Raw genomic sequence first — 13980 nt, 5'->3', positions numbered from 1 at the left:
ATTAACGTTCTTTTTTCGAATTGTCTAAATCTTTAATTTTATCGTCCATTTCAGACATCTTCCTACAAAAATCTTGTAAGAAAATTGGAAGTACTCGAATAGCTGGTAAAAAATTTGCATAGAAAGGCTCACATATGACACCTTTTTCTCCATCGTTTATGCTTTTGACGATGTTTTTTGCAAACTTGATATGATTTACTAAAGGAGCAAAAAATAATTTTGAAGGCATAACATCTTCAAACATCTTTGTCGTCAATTGGCCTGAAGTGATGAGAAGTAAACGTACACTTGGATATTCAGAAAGCTCTTTCAGTAAAGATTCATAAATTTGAATAATAGCGGCTTTCGATGCAGAATAAGCGGAAAGATTCTTAGGTCCTAACGTTCCCAAGATTGAAGATACAAAGACCACCGAAAGTCTTGCATTGGGATCTCTCGGTAAAATTCTTTCAATGTGATTACTCAATACCAGTTTCAAGATCCATATTTGAGAAAAGGTGTTAACATTGAACACGTTGAAAATCTTTTCTCTTGATAAATTGAGGAATGATTCACTATGTCTAATAGCTGCATTGTTGATTAGAATACTTATATGCTGGTCCTTTGTCTCTAAATGATCTATTATGGCTGTCAATGTATTGTTTAGCTCTTCTTCATTTCCAATGTCACATTCATGGTACTCCACCTTCTCATTCATCTGAGCCATATGTGGGTGTTCCACATCGAGCACTATTACTCTACCAATATCGGTACTTTCAAGTAAGTCTTTTACTATTTCTTCTCCCAATCCATTACTTCCGCCTGTTATTAATGCAACATCACCATCACTGATTTGCTGCCATTTACTGGAATCGGGATACTTATAATTCTTGGAGTAATCATAAATAAGGTGGCCAACACAAAGCGATACGTATGCTGCCACCCAAACAACATTGAATCTTGTAATCAAACTGAAAAATCGTTAGTAAATCGGATAACCGAGTAAGTAAACGTCAAAAACATACCATAGTATAAAAAGTACCCAATAAACATAGATGATATGCTCCTTCAATATCGCCAAAATTGAATCTATACTAACCGTCATACTTATTATATCATCCTTAACTCTATAGATTGTAATCCTCGAAAGCTAAACTAAAGTCCATAATTTTTATCCAGATGGGCCTTTCTCGAGATCGCTAACTAGGTACAAAAAAGTTACCATACTGGGCCGAACAATAGAAAATGAGACTGACATAACGAATACATAACTAAAAAAAAAAAACAATAACAAAGTTATTTCCAGTTCGGTTGCAACTTTTACGATTCAGTTTAATATATTTACAGAAATAAATACAAGTCTATATAATCCGATCATTTGTGAGTCTCTCTGTCAAAATCATAGCCTCTGGCCACACCCCCTCTACCTTCCTCTACTCTTGCACCTTCTTCTGACGCGTCTTCATCACTATCACCATTTTGCCAATCACTTCCGAGACCTGTCCAGTGTCTATTTTGTAAATGCATAGCAGAGGTAGAAACAGTATTCTTTATTGCCACTGCACTGGAGAATTTCTTCACCAAGCTCTTGTCGCTGTCTTTGTCATCGTTATTTTCAGTCTGGTTATCTTCTTGTGACGTTATTTGCAAATGTTGTAAGCGTCTCAATGGTCTAGCGTTGCTCACGAATTGACCAGTGACAGGATTGAATTCTGGTGCCTCATCTTCGTAATCATCGGTTGATGTTCCCTTATCGTTTTGAACCTGGTTTTCATTTTCATTTTCGTGTTCAGTTTCTTCCTCTTCATTCATTTCTTGTAAGATATTTCTAAAGTCGGTCACCCACTTGCCTGTCCAAGAAAGTTCGTAATTCAATGCTAGCATAAGTTCGTATGGGGTCACAATTGGCTTGAAGTATTCATTGTTCTGATCAATAATTATCCCTTGATGATCACAGCCTAAGATACACCAAATATCAACATTTTCAAAATTGGCCAACTTAGCAACATTGGGTTTACCGACAACGAATATGTAGTGTTTTTTTCCAGCCTCCTTGAGCTTCTTCGCCATGGTATTGATAAGTTTCTTGGTATTGGCCAAAGATAAAGTATTCACCAATAGCCCAACAGTACCCGCAGATCTTGCCATGTGCATATATCTGTATCTACGCATCAAGTTTGGATAAGGGCCTTGTGAAATAGTATGCTTCAGAGGATCGTATGTGCTTACTGATTGGAATCTAGTGGTTAATTGCAATAATCTGGGTGTTTCAGGTATGGTTATATGGAATAAGTCATATTGGGAAAGAGTGGCATCTATATCTTCCTCATCAATGAGCTCATCTTCTAAGTGTAGAAGGGTTCTATTCAAAACATGAACGGCGTCTTTCTCGAGAACTTCTGGCTCATACCCTATGATTGAAGCCTTGGAAGACGGGTCGATGTATACATCCGCATAAGCCAAGTTGGGATACTGGGGTTTTAACATTTTATATAATGGCTTAAGGATTGTTGTGTGTGGTGCATCAGCCATTAATAATATACTCAGCTGGCTTTCAGATTCAAGGGGGTATCTTTCTTGGAATTTTTCAACCAATTCGTGAAGATCGACTCTAGGTGATCCAAACACATAAATAGCTGGCAACTTGTCAACAGGGTTGAGACATGCATCACCAAAATGAACTACCAAGTCACTTTGGACATGTTCAGCTGCAACTTCATCAATACAACAAGCAGAGTATGAGGTGTCAGCTAATATCCAAATCTTCCTTGTTTGTGGCTCTGGATGTGATGTTTCACTCTTGTTGGCACAGGCTCCTCCGCCTGAGCTACAACAACCATTAGAATCATTGCAGGCATCATTTTTTGTTCCTTCATCATTTGAAACAAATCCTTCGTATGATAACCCCAACTTTTTCTGCAATTCATGAACAATACTAGCTGAGTCGCATACTAGCGAGTCTGGGAATTGCAATGTTATTCTTTTAAAATCATTATTATCCTCATTTTCCCCTTTGAGAAACTTGACAATCTCGTCTATTGAATAGTATTCATTAATTCTAGTTATGTAGTCTTCACTTTCTTGCAACCCGAGGTGGCTTCTATTTTTCTCCAGGTCTAACACTTTGTCAAATTGAAAAGTATCTTCATCCTGATAAGTGGATAAAGCTGGCGCTACGACACCTTCACTCGGTCCAGATACTTCTTCGGTTGCTTGAGGCATGATTTGGGTGTCTGAGTTAATCCAATCTCATCGAGATGCCATTATGCCTTTTTTTTTTCTGTTTGATTTTTGAAAAAAAAAATAATGGTCGCTATCTTCTTTAGTGAGCTACAAGATCGATAAAAAATGTATATTATGTCTTATTGAGTTAGCTATTTTTTTTCTGCCCATGAAACTGGAACAGGTCTATAAGCGGCGATAGATCCTGAAGTGATATCCCTGATTGTATAGGATCCTTGGCAAACCTTTCTTACGCCACCAACATTTTGCTCAAGTACAATGAGCTTGTCACCAGTATTTTCCACTACGATTGCAGTATGATCTGGTGCTCCGGCAAACAGGGTAGAGCCGGAAGCCTTATTTTCAAATTTGGCTGCAAAGAACTGTAAGACATCACCTCTACGAACCTCGTCAAATGTTTCAGTAAGGAGTTGTAATCCTGCTGGTGAGCCTTGGATGTTTAAGATTGGGAAACCATGATGGGTGTATGTTGAAACAAAGGCATGCTTACCGCAACCTTTCAATAATGCTTCATGGGCTAGATCCCAGCACTCACCGGAACCAACTTGTTGATTTAGTTTATGTTCGGCCCAAGAGGCAACATATTCGCTGAATTGATTGTGGTATTCCAATAGTTGAGATTTCGTTGGAATATTATGAGAGATTGGAGATGGCGTAAAGTTTTTCAATTCAACATTCACATTATCTATCTTGTCATTTTCCCACGTAAACTCGTATTCAGCTCTCGACAAATCTTTGAATTGAATGTTAACTCCTCTTGTGTAAGATGTTACAGTACCAATTGGTGAGGACCGAGTACTATATCTAATGTTAGTCGAATAGTTGAGACCATTTAATGAGCTAGGGAGTTGAAGAGGGCCACTAGTATTAGCAAACCAGCCACTAGGAAGTTCGAGGTCAATCTGTGGAGGTTGATTGCTAACTTCAGGTGTCACTGCCTTACTTCTGTTATAATTTCTAGAAGGTGGTGGTGGAGGAGCCTGTGTTGTCTGTTGAGGAGTAGTCGAATTACTACGAGGTGGCGGTGGTGGTGGAGCACTTCTTGAAGGAGACACATTTCTAGAAGGGGAGCTTGAAGCGGTTGGTACTATGGATGGCTTAGGTTTTATCTGGGGTTTAGGTTTAGTCACCGGTGGAGCTTTCTTTGGCTCTTCACTTTTCGTGATGTCATGCTCAGAAACTTCATTCTGCAGAGGTTCGTTCTTCGGTAAGTCAACTTTCTTAAGTTTGTCTCTTAAAGAAGCAACATTCAATTCAGCTGTTTCGGTATTGGTGTTCTGATCAAATCCAAACAATTTGGGCTTAGGCTTGGGTGCTGGTTTTGCCGGTGTTTTTTTCAAATCAGATGGTTTTGAAGGAAGAACCACGGTTTCGTTTTCCGGTTCAGGAGAAGCTTTATTCACTTTTCTTAATGATATTTCTTCGGCGAAATTGTGGGAGGTAGGTTGACTAAAGCTCGATGGTCTTAAAGGAGTTGGAACATTTTCACCGTTATCTTCTTCTGTGTATGGAGGTGGGTTGCTTTGGGCAAGCTTTATTGGTTTCTTAACTGGTTTGGCAGGAGGTGCTTTTTTCGGTTTATTAAGCGATTGATTAGTGTCAATCAGTGAGTTGCTGGGACGAGTAGGTAATCGGGGAGTAGACTCCCTAGGCACTGTAGAATCAGACCTTCTAGATGGCAAAGGAGGAGGAGTTTCTGCCAGACCTACAGATGGTCTTGAAGGCATGGTTGGAGGAGGAGAAGAGGCAATATGTGAGGATGAAGGCCTTGGTTTGTTTTCGTTTGACTTCAAAGCTGGGCCATTATACTTAGGTGGAGGTGGGCCAGCTTTGGACAAGTCAATACCAGTAACTTTAAGTGGCTTTCTCCCGGACTCCTCAGCAACAAATTCAGATGGAGCCGAAGGTTGATTAGAGCTGGTCGCATCAGGTGCGGGCATCAGATAACCTGGTGAAGGTCTTATCTGGGAGACATTAGAGTTCTGTCTACTGATCTGGCTCGGTGAACTGGATCCGGAACCTCTATCTTTGTGAATAGGCGGTGGAGCAAAACTATTCAAACTCTCTTTGGATAAGGGAGTGGTTTGTCTCGGTGGTGGGGATACGGTACCAGTACTGGGAGGAACTGCCTGGCTGGCAATTGGCTGAGCTGGATATGACGGTTGTTCTGGGGCTGACTGAGGAGCGGTTGGTGGCAAGGGAGCTGGGGCCCTTCTATATCCACCTGAAGGTACTGGTGGTTCTGGTTCAGCTACTGGTGTATAGGCAGGTGCTGGCTCGGGCTCTGAAGTTTGAGGAGGAGCATTCGACCTAGGAGGAAGAACAGGTTGTGCAGGAATTGACTGGGTTGAAGCCGGCTGTTGAACAGGTTGTGCAGTAATTGACTGGGTTGGAGCCGGCTGTTGAACAGGTTGAATATTCGTCTGTTGTGGAGGTGATCTATAGTTACCGCTACCTGGACCGAATGTACCAACATTTCTCTTTGGAGGAGGAGCATAAGCTCCCAAATCAACATTGTCATTTCTCGGGAGAGGCTTTGAGTAACTTTTTCTTTCGGAACTATCATCGTTATCAGCGCTTCCACCACTGCTTTCATGAGTTGGTGGAGGTAATCCTTTTCTTTTGGCCTCATGGTTTTTGTAGGTACGCACCCCTGCTTTTCCAATGGCTTTCGATCCTGATCCGATACCTTTGGCAGTTGCAATACCTGCATTTTTAATTGAACCCTTGTTATTTTCCCAGAAAGATGACATCTTTATTGGTTTAATTGACTAAACTGAGAATTCAAGAAGAAATGATGTAAGTAAGAATTTAACGATCATATTAAGATCCTTGCGCACTCTTTAACTAACTACGAATTTTACAAGGTAAAAATGACTTTCTGGGGCTATAATATGTTTTGTGCAATAAAATGGACTAATCTATCAATAATACTAAAAGGTAGCTTAGAATACTACCAAAAGCTAAGCCAGTACTGAGGAACACAGTTGTAAAGCCTCCGGCTGCTTCTTTCTCGTCATCATCATCACAGAAACTACCAACAATCATGAAGCAAGATGTACTTAGTTGACCATTGGATAAACCGAAAAGTAATTGTAGGAAAATGTACCATAAATCGGAATTAACCAAGGCACTGGATTCATCTGCAGAAGTGTAGGGATGGATATTACAAGTTAAAAATAAAGGAATGAATATCAACCTCGAGAGTGAGTAAATGAAGAGAACTTTGGGATTTTTAATAAGAAGAATTGAATTCTTCCAGCCACAGATAACTCGAGCTAATAGATCACCCAAATTCCACATCAAGAAAATAAAAGGGATGAATATTTTATCTTGGAAAAATACATGGTTGGATGAAGCAGCATTTGTCAGTTTGACGTTAGAAGCAAAGACGGGAAAAATTAGAGTGATACTGAATGTAAGAAAGATTGTCAGTACAATTAACTTCAATTTGGACCATAAAACCCAGAAGGAAACAAACTTTGTTTGAGTAATTTCCGGGGTTTCTTCTGGGGGGTCTTCAGCATCTAAAGGCAGATCAACCATTTGATTCAATGTGCTGTAGGCTGATTCGGTACGATAATGATTAGTTAAATAAAGCAATGCCATGCAAACTATGGATATTAAAGTTGCTGTGATATAGTATACAAAGACACCAAAGTTCTTATCGACATATTCATAATCATCTATAATTGCTTTTGGTTTATCGCCAATTAGGAGAATTGAAACTATTAATGCAACAGATGGTAATACACCAGCAATAGCTTGACCAACCATCACTCCATTGGCGTATATTGGGCCCATAACATTCACTATTGCCATGGTTCCATTCTGAGCAAAACAGGTGGCGATTGCTGATATCAAGACCAAGGTAATCAAGGTTACAAAGAAAATCTGATCCTTCATTTTGATGAAGAAATCGCTAACACATGAAACAGCCATAATAAGAAATACAATGATCGTCAAAATCAATCCTGAGTTCAATCTCAAATTATAGTTAACCCCCTGCTGAGATTGTGATAAGTAAAAATTGAAAAGTGTAGAAATAATACTGGACACCGTCATTATAGTGGATGATAACATCTTGACCAAAGATGGACTATGGGCAAACCTTTCGGCATAATAGGCCGAAGCTGATAAAAAACAATTCCACGGCCATAAGAGCGCAACACCTATAAGTGTGAAGGTAAAGTACTTCAACTGTGATAGCTTGATTTTCAACTTATCAGTTGCCTTAAAGATGATTGGGTCATATGTAAACTGTTCTTCGTCTGGAGGCCTAGCTTGAGTCATATTTTCAAGCTCAATAGAATTAGATTCAACCAAAACAAATTGTCATAAAATAGAATCAAGGGAAAAGACTTTATACGTATATATATATATATGTTATAAATAGTTCTAATTAGAAGAAGAGGAGTATTGTTGGTTACTCGTTGATACTATATCGCGTTTTCTTTCTTATCTTCAAGTTGTGTTGAGATTTTGTTCAACGCGCACTATCGTTGCAAAAAAAGTTAGTGGATATTTTAGACTAGGAATTTGCAATTTTATTTAATTTTATTTTGGTGGAATCTGGAAATTGCATTATCTAGATCTAGTTTCTGAAGGAAAGTCAAATATTCAATTTCACTCTCAAGAAGAGCTTCAACGTCGTGTTCGAGCTTGATGAATAGTTTGATGATTAGGTAGTTTGGTTCTTTCAATGGTAATCTGAGAGGAGATTTGTCGCTGAGCCAAAAATACGGATTTGGCCAATTCAATTCTTCTTTTGAACCTGGTGGAGAGCTTTTGGTGTCTGAAAACTCATCTGTTACACTTGGTAGAGGTTTTGACAAAATATAATATAATTTGGCCCACAGCTCGTGGTCATATGCTTTTGATGGAGTTTCAATAGAATCAGTGATGAGAATTTTTAGCTCCTGTAAATGTGAAAGTAATTTCGAAAATGCTTCTTTATGGATTGAAACTTCTCTCATTTTGTTTTCGTGAATGCTCGTAAAGATATTGTTCGTGCCAGGCGCCTTTTTGAACGGATTTTCAAAGTGTTTCCTGATATCCTCTAAGCTTCTGTTGATCTCTTCGTCTTCCAATGCTTCTTCTGTGTCTTCCTCCACAACTTCGTCGAGTTGTTTTGGTTTTCGTTTATGTCTCAAGACATTTTTATATGAACGGAAGATGAAAATTTTTGAGGTGTAAAAACTGAATTTATCGGCCCAATCATAAATTTTGTCACCAAAGCTGGAGATTAAAATAGTCATTATTGGAATGGCTGCAATTGCCCAGCAAACGAAAAAGGCCCTACCAAAACTAGTTATGGGGGCAAAATCACCATAACCTATGGTGATTAAACATAGGAAACAAAAATAAATTGCTTCAAAATACGACCAATGTTCAACAAAATAGAAAACTAGGCCACCAATGAGCCAAAACAACATAAATACAATAAAAGATATAATAAAACTCGTATTTTTCTGTCTCAATTTTGCTTTCTTTCTAATTAACCTCATTCTATGAAATACTTCTTCTTGGCTATAATTTTCACTTGAATTTGTTATTTCGTTCAACTCTCTTCTTCTATCCTTTTCAATTTGATGCCAAAATATAGTTGGCCCAGCAGATGATATCACCACCAGACGTATCATTGCAATTATAAGACCCATAATCAAGACTCCGATTACAGAAAAAATCAATACAAATATCCTAGAGCCCACAGTCTTTGGAAGAATATCACCCAATCCAATGGTAAGAAGGGATACAGTGCAGTAATATAGGGCCTCTCCATAGCTGATATTTTTGATCAAATGGGCAAAAGATACAGTTCCAATAACTTGCCAAATTATGAAAACAATAGTATAAAACATAAGTGTTCGTTGCTTGTTGTCTAAATTAAACCTTGCAGGATATTTTTTCAATTTATAACCAATAAAGTTTAGGCTAAGTACCATTGCACACATCGAATAAAAGAAAATAGTCATAACTGCAAACCAAAATCCTTCGGACCTTCCAAACAGATGGTGTTCGTCGTAAAAGTCTTCATTTGTAAGTAGAACATCAATTAACAATAAGATTGCTGCAACTATCCAGCAAAAAATGGAGATACATTGACTGATCAAGTATTCAACCGCTTGGGAAAAGTTCAATAGTAAAAAAATGTTACCTATAATTCCAAAGATAAAGCTTAATGCATTCAATGCTGTACGATACGGCTCATCCGGAATAGTTTCTCCAGTAGTTTTATCTACTCTCCAGTGTTCAATTAGACATGTTATCAGTATTAAATTCCCTATTGGTGATAAATAAGCTGCTGATATTAGAGGAGAATAAGATGACATCATGTACCAAAAAATGAAAAACTTCTCCCCGGGCTTGGAGTTTAAATTCCTCACTGAGTCTACTGGAACTGACAACGCATGGTTAATTTCCCAAGGTTCTTGGGTTGTTCGATCCTCTTTCAAGGGAAACCCATTGATGTCCGAGTTCATTTCAAAAAGTTGGAAGCTTATAGGACTCTTCTTTCCATTTCTGATATTTTTTCGTAGTAGAGCCTTCAGAAACTGGTTTTTCCTCTGTCTTAAGAGCCTGGGACCCATGATATTTCATTAGTGGGTGAGTTGAAGTTTTGAATCGGCCAAGTTCAAAATACTGTTTATAGTTGCAAACTAATTTGAGGGTTTTCTATCAGAAAAAAAAAAAAATAAAAAAGCTCAAATTACGTCAAAGGCTCGTGCTCTCAAGCTGATTGTATAGTCCTGATAACTTATATAACTTACAAAACATTATGAATCGAGTTCGAATATTGTAATTATCGATAGGGGTGCTATTTACATAAGAATAAAGAAGGTCTAATTGAGGGCTAAACCTTCAATAGAAACAGGACAATTATTATTTGGGTTCAAAATATACTTTCTTAAGATGTTCTTTTGAATTTCATTTTTTTTGGAAGAAACACCTAATTCTTTCAATATACTTTCACGTTCATTTTTATAACCATCACTCATTAATTTGTTTAATATTTGACCTATGGCAGCCAATCTTCTCTCTTCAATGGATGCTTCTTTATCAAGTTTGGTAAGATCAAGTTCTAAGACTGGTTCAGTAGCCGGCCAGGATTTTATGTTATATTTTTCTTTAATTTTATTGATTTCACTTAAAAGGAATTCTCTGTCTGCAGTTGCATCTGATTTGAAACTATTGGTGACTTGGTCTAACTTTTTCAAATCTTCTATTTGAGTTATAGTATTCGAGAGCTTTTCTCTTTGAGCAATGAATTCTCCAATTTTTTGTTCTTGTTCTAAAGAAATTTTTTCTTTGGCTAAAGTTTCGTATAATGCAAATTGTTGACCTTTATTGGCCTTGATTTCAGCAATAGCAAAGTATTTTCTGGCTGACATTTTAGGTATGGATTCGATTCTTACTAAATCTCCTTCTTTACATATATTACCTTCATCGTGAACTAAGTAATCTTTTCTTCTGAGAACTTCTTTATGGACTTTCTTGTCGTAAAGTTTGGTTTGCACCCTAACTTTGACTGTTTTAGCCATTTTCCCTTGGGAAACGACCAACCCCACTAAGTTTTGTCTTGCCATTATTGCGTTTTGAGATGATAGTTGTCTATGGCTTCCAGTATAAGTTTTCATCTACTTTCCAGCTGAGTTTTTACTATGAGAAAAATGAAAAATTTCGCTCGAAATACGTGTGCGGGTAACTTTTATTGATCTAGTATGGGAAAAAGGTACGGGTGTAGAGAATAAGTATAATAGTAAATTATATATATTTCTAGAGTTCAGATAAACATTTTTTGAATTTTTCAATTAATGTTTTATTTTCTTCAGCAGTACCAACCGACACTCTTAAAGCCCCAGTGAAATTGAGTTCCTTACCTCTAAATCTGACAACCACGCTGTTGTGAACTGCTAAATTGTTGTATAATTTATTTGCAACTTCGTTTGAAGGATTACCATCCTTGTCTAGGATTTCAACAGCAATAAAATTAGCGTCTAACCCACCGATGTTTCTGCCAACCCGGTCAAGTTCTTGTAAATTTTCCAATAGAACTTTCCGTTGTTGAATAATTTCCTTAACGTAATTTTTCATTGTACTCAATCCGGTATTTGGATTAGTAGCTCTTAATGCAACACTTGAGGTTAAGGACGAAATGTTATAAGGGTACTTCATTGAGTTCAAATAATAGGAAAGGTCAGAACTACTGTAAGTGATACCTAATCTAATACCAGCCAACCCGAAAGATTTAGATAATGTTTGGAGAACAACTAAGTTTGGATATTGGTTTACTAATGTAGACATTGATTGACTAGTTTTTTCTGACGAATCATCGGTAAAGTCAATATATGCTTCATCAACTATGATTAAACCGTTCCAATTTTTGTAGGCAGCTTCCAATAATTTAATGATTCCAGAAACATTAATCAATTTAGCTGTTGGATTACCTGGAGAAGTCAAATATATCAATTTTATTGAGGCGTCTTTAGTTATAGTGTTCAAAACTTGTTCGTAATCAAGATCGAATTCTGGATATGTTAATGGAACCTTAACCAATTCAACATCGTTTACAGTAGCACAGATGGAGTACATACCGTAGGTAGGAGGACAAACCAACATCTTATCCCTGGCTGGAGTGCAAACACAACGAATAAGCATATCGATGCTCTCATCGGATCCAACTCCTAAACATAAATTATCGGTTCTTAGCTTATCCTGACTGATATTTTTCAAATACTCATTTGGCTTTTCATTACGGAAATCAACTAATTGTTTCTTCAAGTCTATCTGGTGGGGGTCTGGATATCTATTCAACTCTAAAGTTTCTTCAAATTCAGAAACTTTGGATAAAGCGGGTCCATGAGTATTCTCATTGGCATCTAATAAAATACCAGTTTTGAAATCGTCTCTTGCACACCGATATGGCTCAAGACCTAGAATATTTGGTCTGATGAGTTTCTTCAATTCAAATTCTGCTGTCATTTGGGATCACCTAATTGAATAATTATTCTTTATTAGAAGTATAAGATTTATGTGCTCCAATTCATACTTTTTTTTTTGTTAAACTTTCCGCTTAGATTTTGTGAGATTTGTTCAACTTTGACTCATAAAGTTGTTTGACTCATTTTCAGCTGTTTGATTTTGCAATTAAAATTTTGCAATCACAATTGCAAATGAGTTAACCTGTATTCTACTTGTATATCTAGTTGTATATCTAGTTGTATATCTAGTTGTATATCTAGTTGTATATCTAGTTGTATATTTGTATATTCGAGTTTTATATTATATTTTACGTAAGCTGGCTTGGTAAGAATAATCCATCCTCATCCTTTGAGTTGACGACATTGATGAAACCATCGATACCAGTGGATTTTTGAATTGGATCAAAGTTGAAATTGGAATTGTCATTTGTAAGCTCTGCTAAATCGTCGTATTGAAGGTTTATTTGATCCAACCGATTTCTGGGAGACGAAAATCTGACGTGCAAACTTAGCAGTCGGTCTCTGCCCAGGCTTCTGTTAGCAGGGTTTGACAGAAGAGACTCCGATAAAACGGTGTCACTGGCAGATCTTTTCAATGTAATGGGGTCATCTTGGATGCTATCTGAGTTTTTACTAATTTTGTCAAATTTGTAGTGGAAAATGCGTGATAATGATCGAGATCTCCGAGCTTTTTTCAAGTAAGGTGAATTTATCTTCTTAGGTAACGAACTACACCCACTATAACAAACACTCGAGTCCGGAGGAACTCCACTATTGGCTGTGAAAGGCGTAATGTTCGGCAAGGCCCTTCTCATGATATTATTCCAAAACCTTCTTTGCTTCCCATCTTCCACGTCTTGAATCAAAGGAATATCTCCGTAACTTGGGCTGTGAGTGTTGGGGGAAAACACCCGGTTATTCAAGTAATCACTTTCCTTCTTTTTAGTGTTGACTTCAAACATGCGAGAGAACTTTCTACTTGAGGCGGCTGGAATCGCTGCTTCATCACAAGGCACAGTCGTTTTAGTTTTAGAGAAAGTTGCAAAACGGGTGAAAATAGAGTTGGATTGTGGGATAGCTTCTTCTTTCGACAAGCAATCTTTGAAAGCTTTGGCAGCAGAGAAATCATAATCCACCTGCTGCTTCTCATCGAGCTCTTTAGTTTCGTTATCAGAACCAAACATTTTTAGAGTTCTTATGCTGGAAAAATTGAAAAACTCCGCTTTCGGGAAAATATCTTTGGTTTCAATCTCAACCTCATTAGCAATCACTTGTGTCTCTTGTTCTTTTTTGACTTGAGGAAAGAGTTTTTTGACAAACATTGTTATTAGCTTCGGTTTCTTCGCAGTAACCGGCGAAATCCCCCTATCTTCATCCTCCAGCAACTCGATGCTGCCGCTTGGGAATTCTTGAGGAACAAACTGTGCCATGAGGGTTTCCACTGCTGAATCTTCGCTAGTCTTTTTCCTGGGGAGGTTACCCAACGGTCTCTGCGTGACTAGAAGTTGGCTGCGGAAGTCTTCAAGTGAGTTGAAATAGTCTACCAAATGGGCGACACTAGCAAGAGTATATAACTGTATATTGTTGGAGATAAAAGAAACCTGGTCTTCAAATACAAAACTCATTTCCAATTCGCTTTTATGAGAAACAAAATCTGCCTTTATCTTTTTGCACCCTAAACCTTTATCTGTGTCCAAAAATGGAACCATTTGTCGCAAAAATTGTATACAAAGTCACATTATTACATAATCGCTTTTTTTTTTTTTTTTTTTTTTTT

General features: G+C 37.5%; 8 protein-coding genes across 8 annotated transcripts; all 8 read right to left on the bottom strand.

Annotated features, from left to right (window-relative positions):
* Position 1: 1 nt before the first annotated feature.
* Positions 2-1115, bottom strand: HYPBUDRAFT_165810 (uncharacterized protein; the record flags this gene model as incomplete). The annotated part of the gene is made up of 2 exons (XM_020222719.1): positions 1005-1115; positions 2-950 (listed from the first exon to the last, which is right to left on the bottom strand). The coding sequence occupies exons 1-2, from the start codon at positions 1082-1084 to the stop codon at positions 2-4; spliced, it is 1029 nt and encodes a 342-aa protein (XP_020078201.1). The 5' UTR covers positions 1085-1115.
* Positions 1116-1279: 164 nt separating this feature from the next.
* Positions 1280-3230, bottom strand: HYPBUDRAFT_152305 (uncharacterized protein). The gene has a single exon (XM_020220949.1). The coding sequence runs from the start codon at positions 3199-3201 to the stop codon at positions 1354-1356; it is 1848 nt and encodes a 615-aa protein (XP_020078200.1). The 5' UTR covers positions 3202-3230; the 3' UTR covers positions 1280-1353.
* Positions 3231-3322: 92 nt separating this feature from the next.
* MUC1 (Muc1p) lies at positions 3323-5976 on the bottom strand (the record flags this gene model as incomplete). Its single annotated transcript, XM_020220948.1, has 1 exon — positions 3323-5976. A coding segment is annotated over one exon (2623 nt), but the record flags the coding sequence as incomplete, so codon positions are not given.
* Positions 5977-6102: 126 nt separating this feature from the next.
* On the bottom strand, positions 6103-7599 carry HYPBUDRAFT_152303 (nucleoside transmembrane transporter). The gene has a single exon (XM_020220947.1). It carries the CDS (start codon positions 7513-7515, stop codon positions 6139-6141), a length of 1377 nt encoding a protein of 458 aa, XP_020078198.1. The 5' UTR covers positions 7516-7599; the 3' UTR covers positions 6103-6138.
* A 13-nt stretch (positions 7600-7612) lies between these two features.
* On the bottom strand, positions 7613-9843 carry TOK1 (Tok1p). Its single transcript, XM_020220946.1, has one exon. The coding sequence runs from the start codon at positions 9810-9812 to the stop codon at positions 7770-7772; it is 2043 nt and encodes a 680-aa protein (XP_020078197.1). The 5' UTR covers positions 9813-9843; the 3' UTR covers positions 7613-7769.
* Positions 9844-10032: 189 nt separating this feature from the next.
* Positions 10033-10813, bottom strand: HYPBUDRAFT_152301 (mitochondrial 37S ribosomal protein uS17m). Its single transcript, XM_020220945.1, has one exon. It carries the CDS (start codon positions 10761-10763, stop codon positions 10065-10067), a length of 699 nt encoding a protein of 232 aa, XP_020078196.1. The 5' UTR covers positions 10764-10813; the 3' UTR covers positions 10033-10064.
* Positions 10814-10919: 106 nt separating this feature from the next.
* HIS5 (histidinol-phosphate transaminase) lies at positions 10920-12204 on the bottom strand (the record flags this gene model as incomplete). The annotated part of the gene is made up of 1 exon (XM_020219602.1): positions 10920-12204. The coding sequence occupies one exon, from the start codon at positions 12202-12204 to the stop codon at positions 10999-11001; it is 1206 nt and encodes a 401-aa protein (XP_020078195.1). The 3' UTR covers positions 10920-10998.
* A 242-nt stretch (positions 12205-12446) lies between these two features.
* HYPBUDRAFT_239114 (uncharacterized protein) lies at positions 12447-13956 on the bottom strand. Its single transcript, XM_020223237.1, has one exon. It carries the CDS (start codon positions 13910-13912, stop codon positions 12512-12514), a length of 1401 nt encoding a protein of 466 aa, XP_020078194.1. The 5' UTR covers positions 13913-13956; the 3' UTR covers positions 12447-12511.
* Between the last annotated feature and the right edge of the window lie 24 nt (positions 13957-13980).

Source organism: Hyphopichia burtonii (genome assembly GCF_001661395.1).
Source record: "Hyphopichia burtonii NRRL Y-1933 unplaced genomic scaffold HYPBUscaffold_2, whole genome shotgun sequence".
Classification (NCBI taxonomy): Eukaryota; Fungi; Ascomycota; class Pichiomycetes; order Serinales; family Debaryomycetaceae; genus Hyphopichia; species Hyphopichia burtonii.
Note: the sequence above shows the minus strand (reverse complement) of the source record. Positions and strands in the feature narration are given on the sequence as shown.

Bases quoted from the DNA above. Each gene is read 5' to 3' on its own strand.
- HYPBUDRAFT_152305 (XM_020220949.1), bottom strand. From the start codon at position 3,201: ATGCCTCAAGCAACCGAAGAAGTATCTGGACCGAGTGAAGGTGTCGTA.
- HYPBUDRAFT_152303 (XM_020220947.1), bottom strand. From the start codon at position 7,515: ATGACTCAAGCTAGGCCTCCAGACGAAGAACAGTTTACATATGACCCA.
- TOK1 (XM_020220946.1), bottom strand. From the start codon at position 9,812: ATGGGTCCCAGGCTCTTAAGACAGAGGAAAAACCAGTTTCTGAAGGCT.
- HYPBUDRAFT_152301 (XM_020220945.1), bottom strand. From the start codon at position 10,763: ATGGCTAAAACAGTCAAAGTTAGGGTGCAAACCAAACTTTACGACAAG.
- HYPBUDRAFT_239114 (XM_020223237.1), bottom strand. From the start codon at position 13,912: ATGGTTCCATTTTTGGACACAGATAAAGGTTTAGGGTGCAAAAAGATA.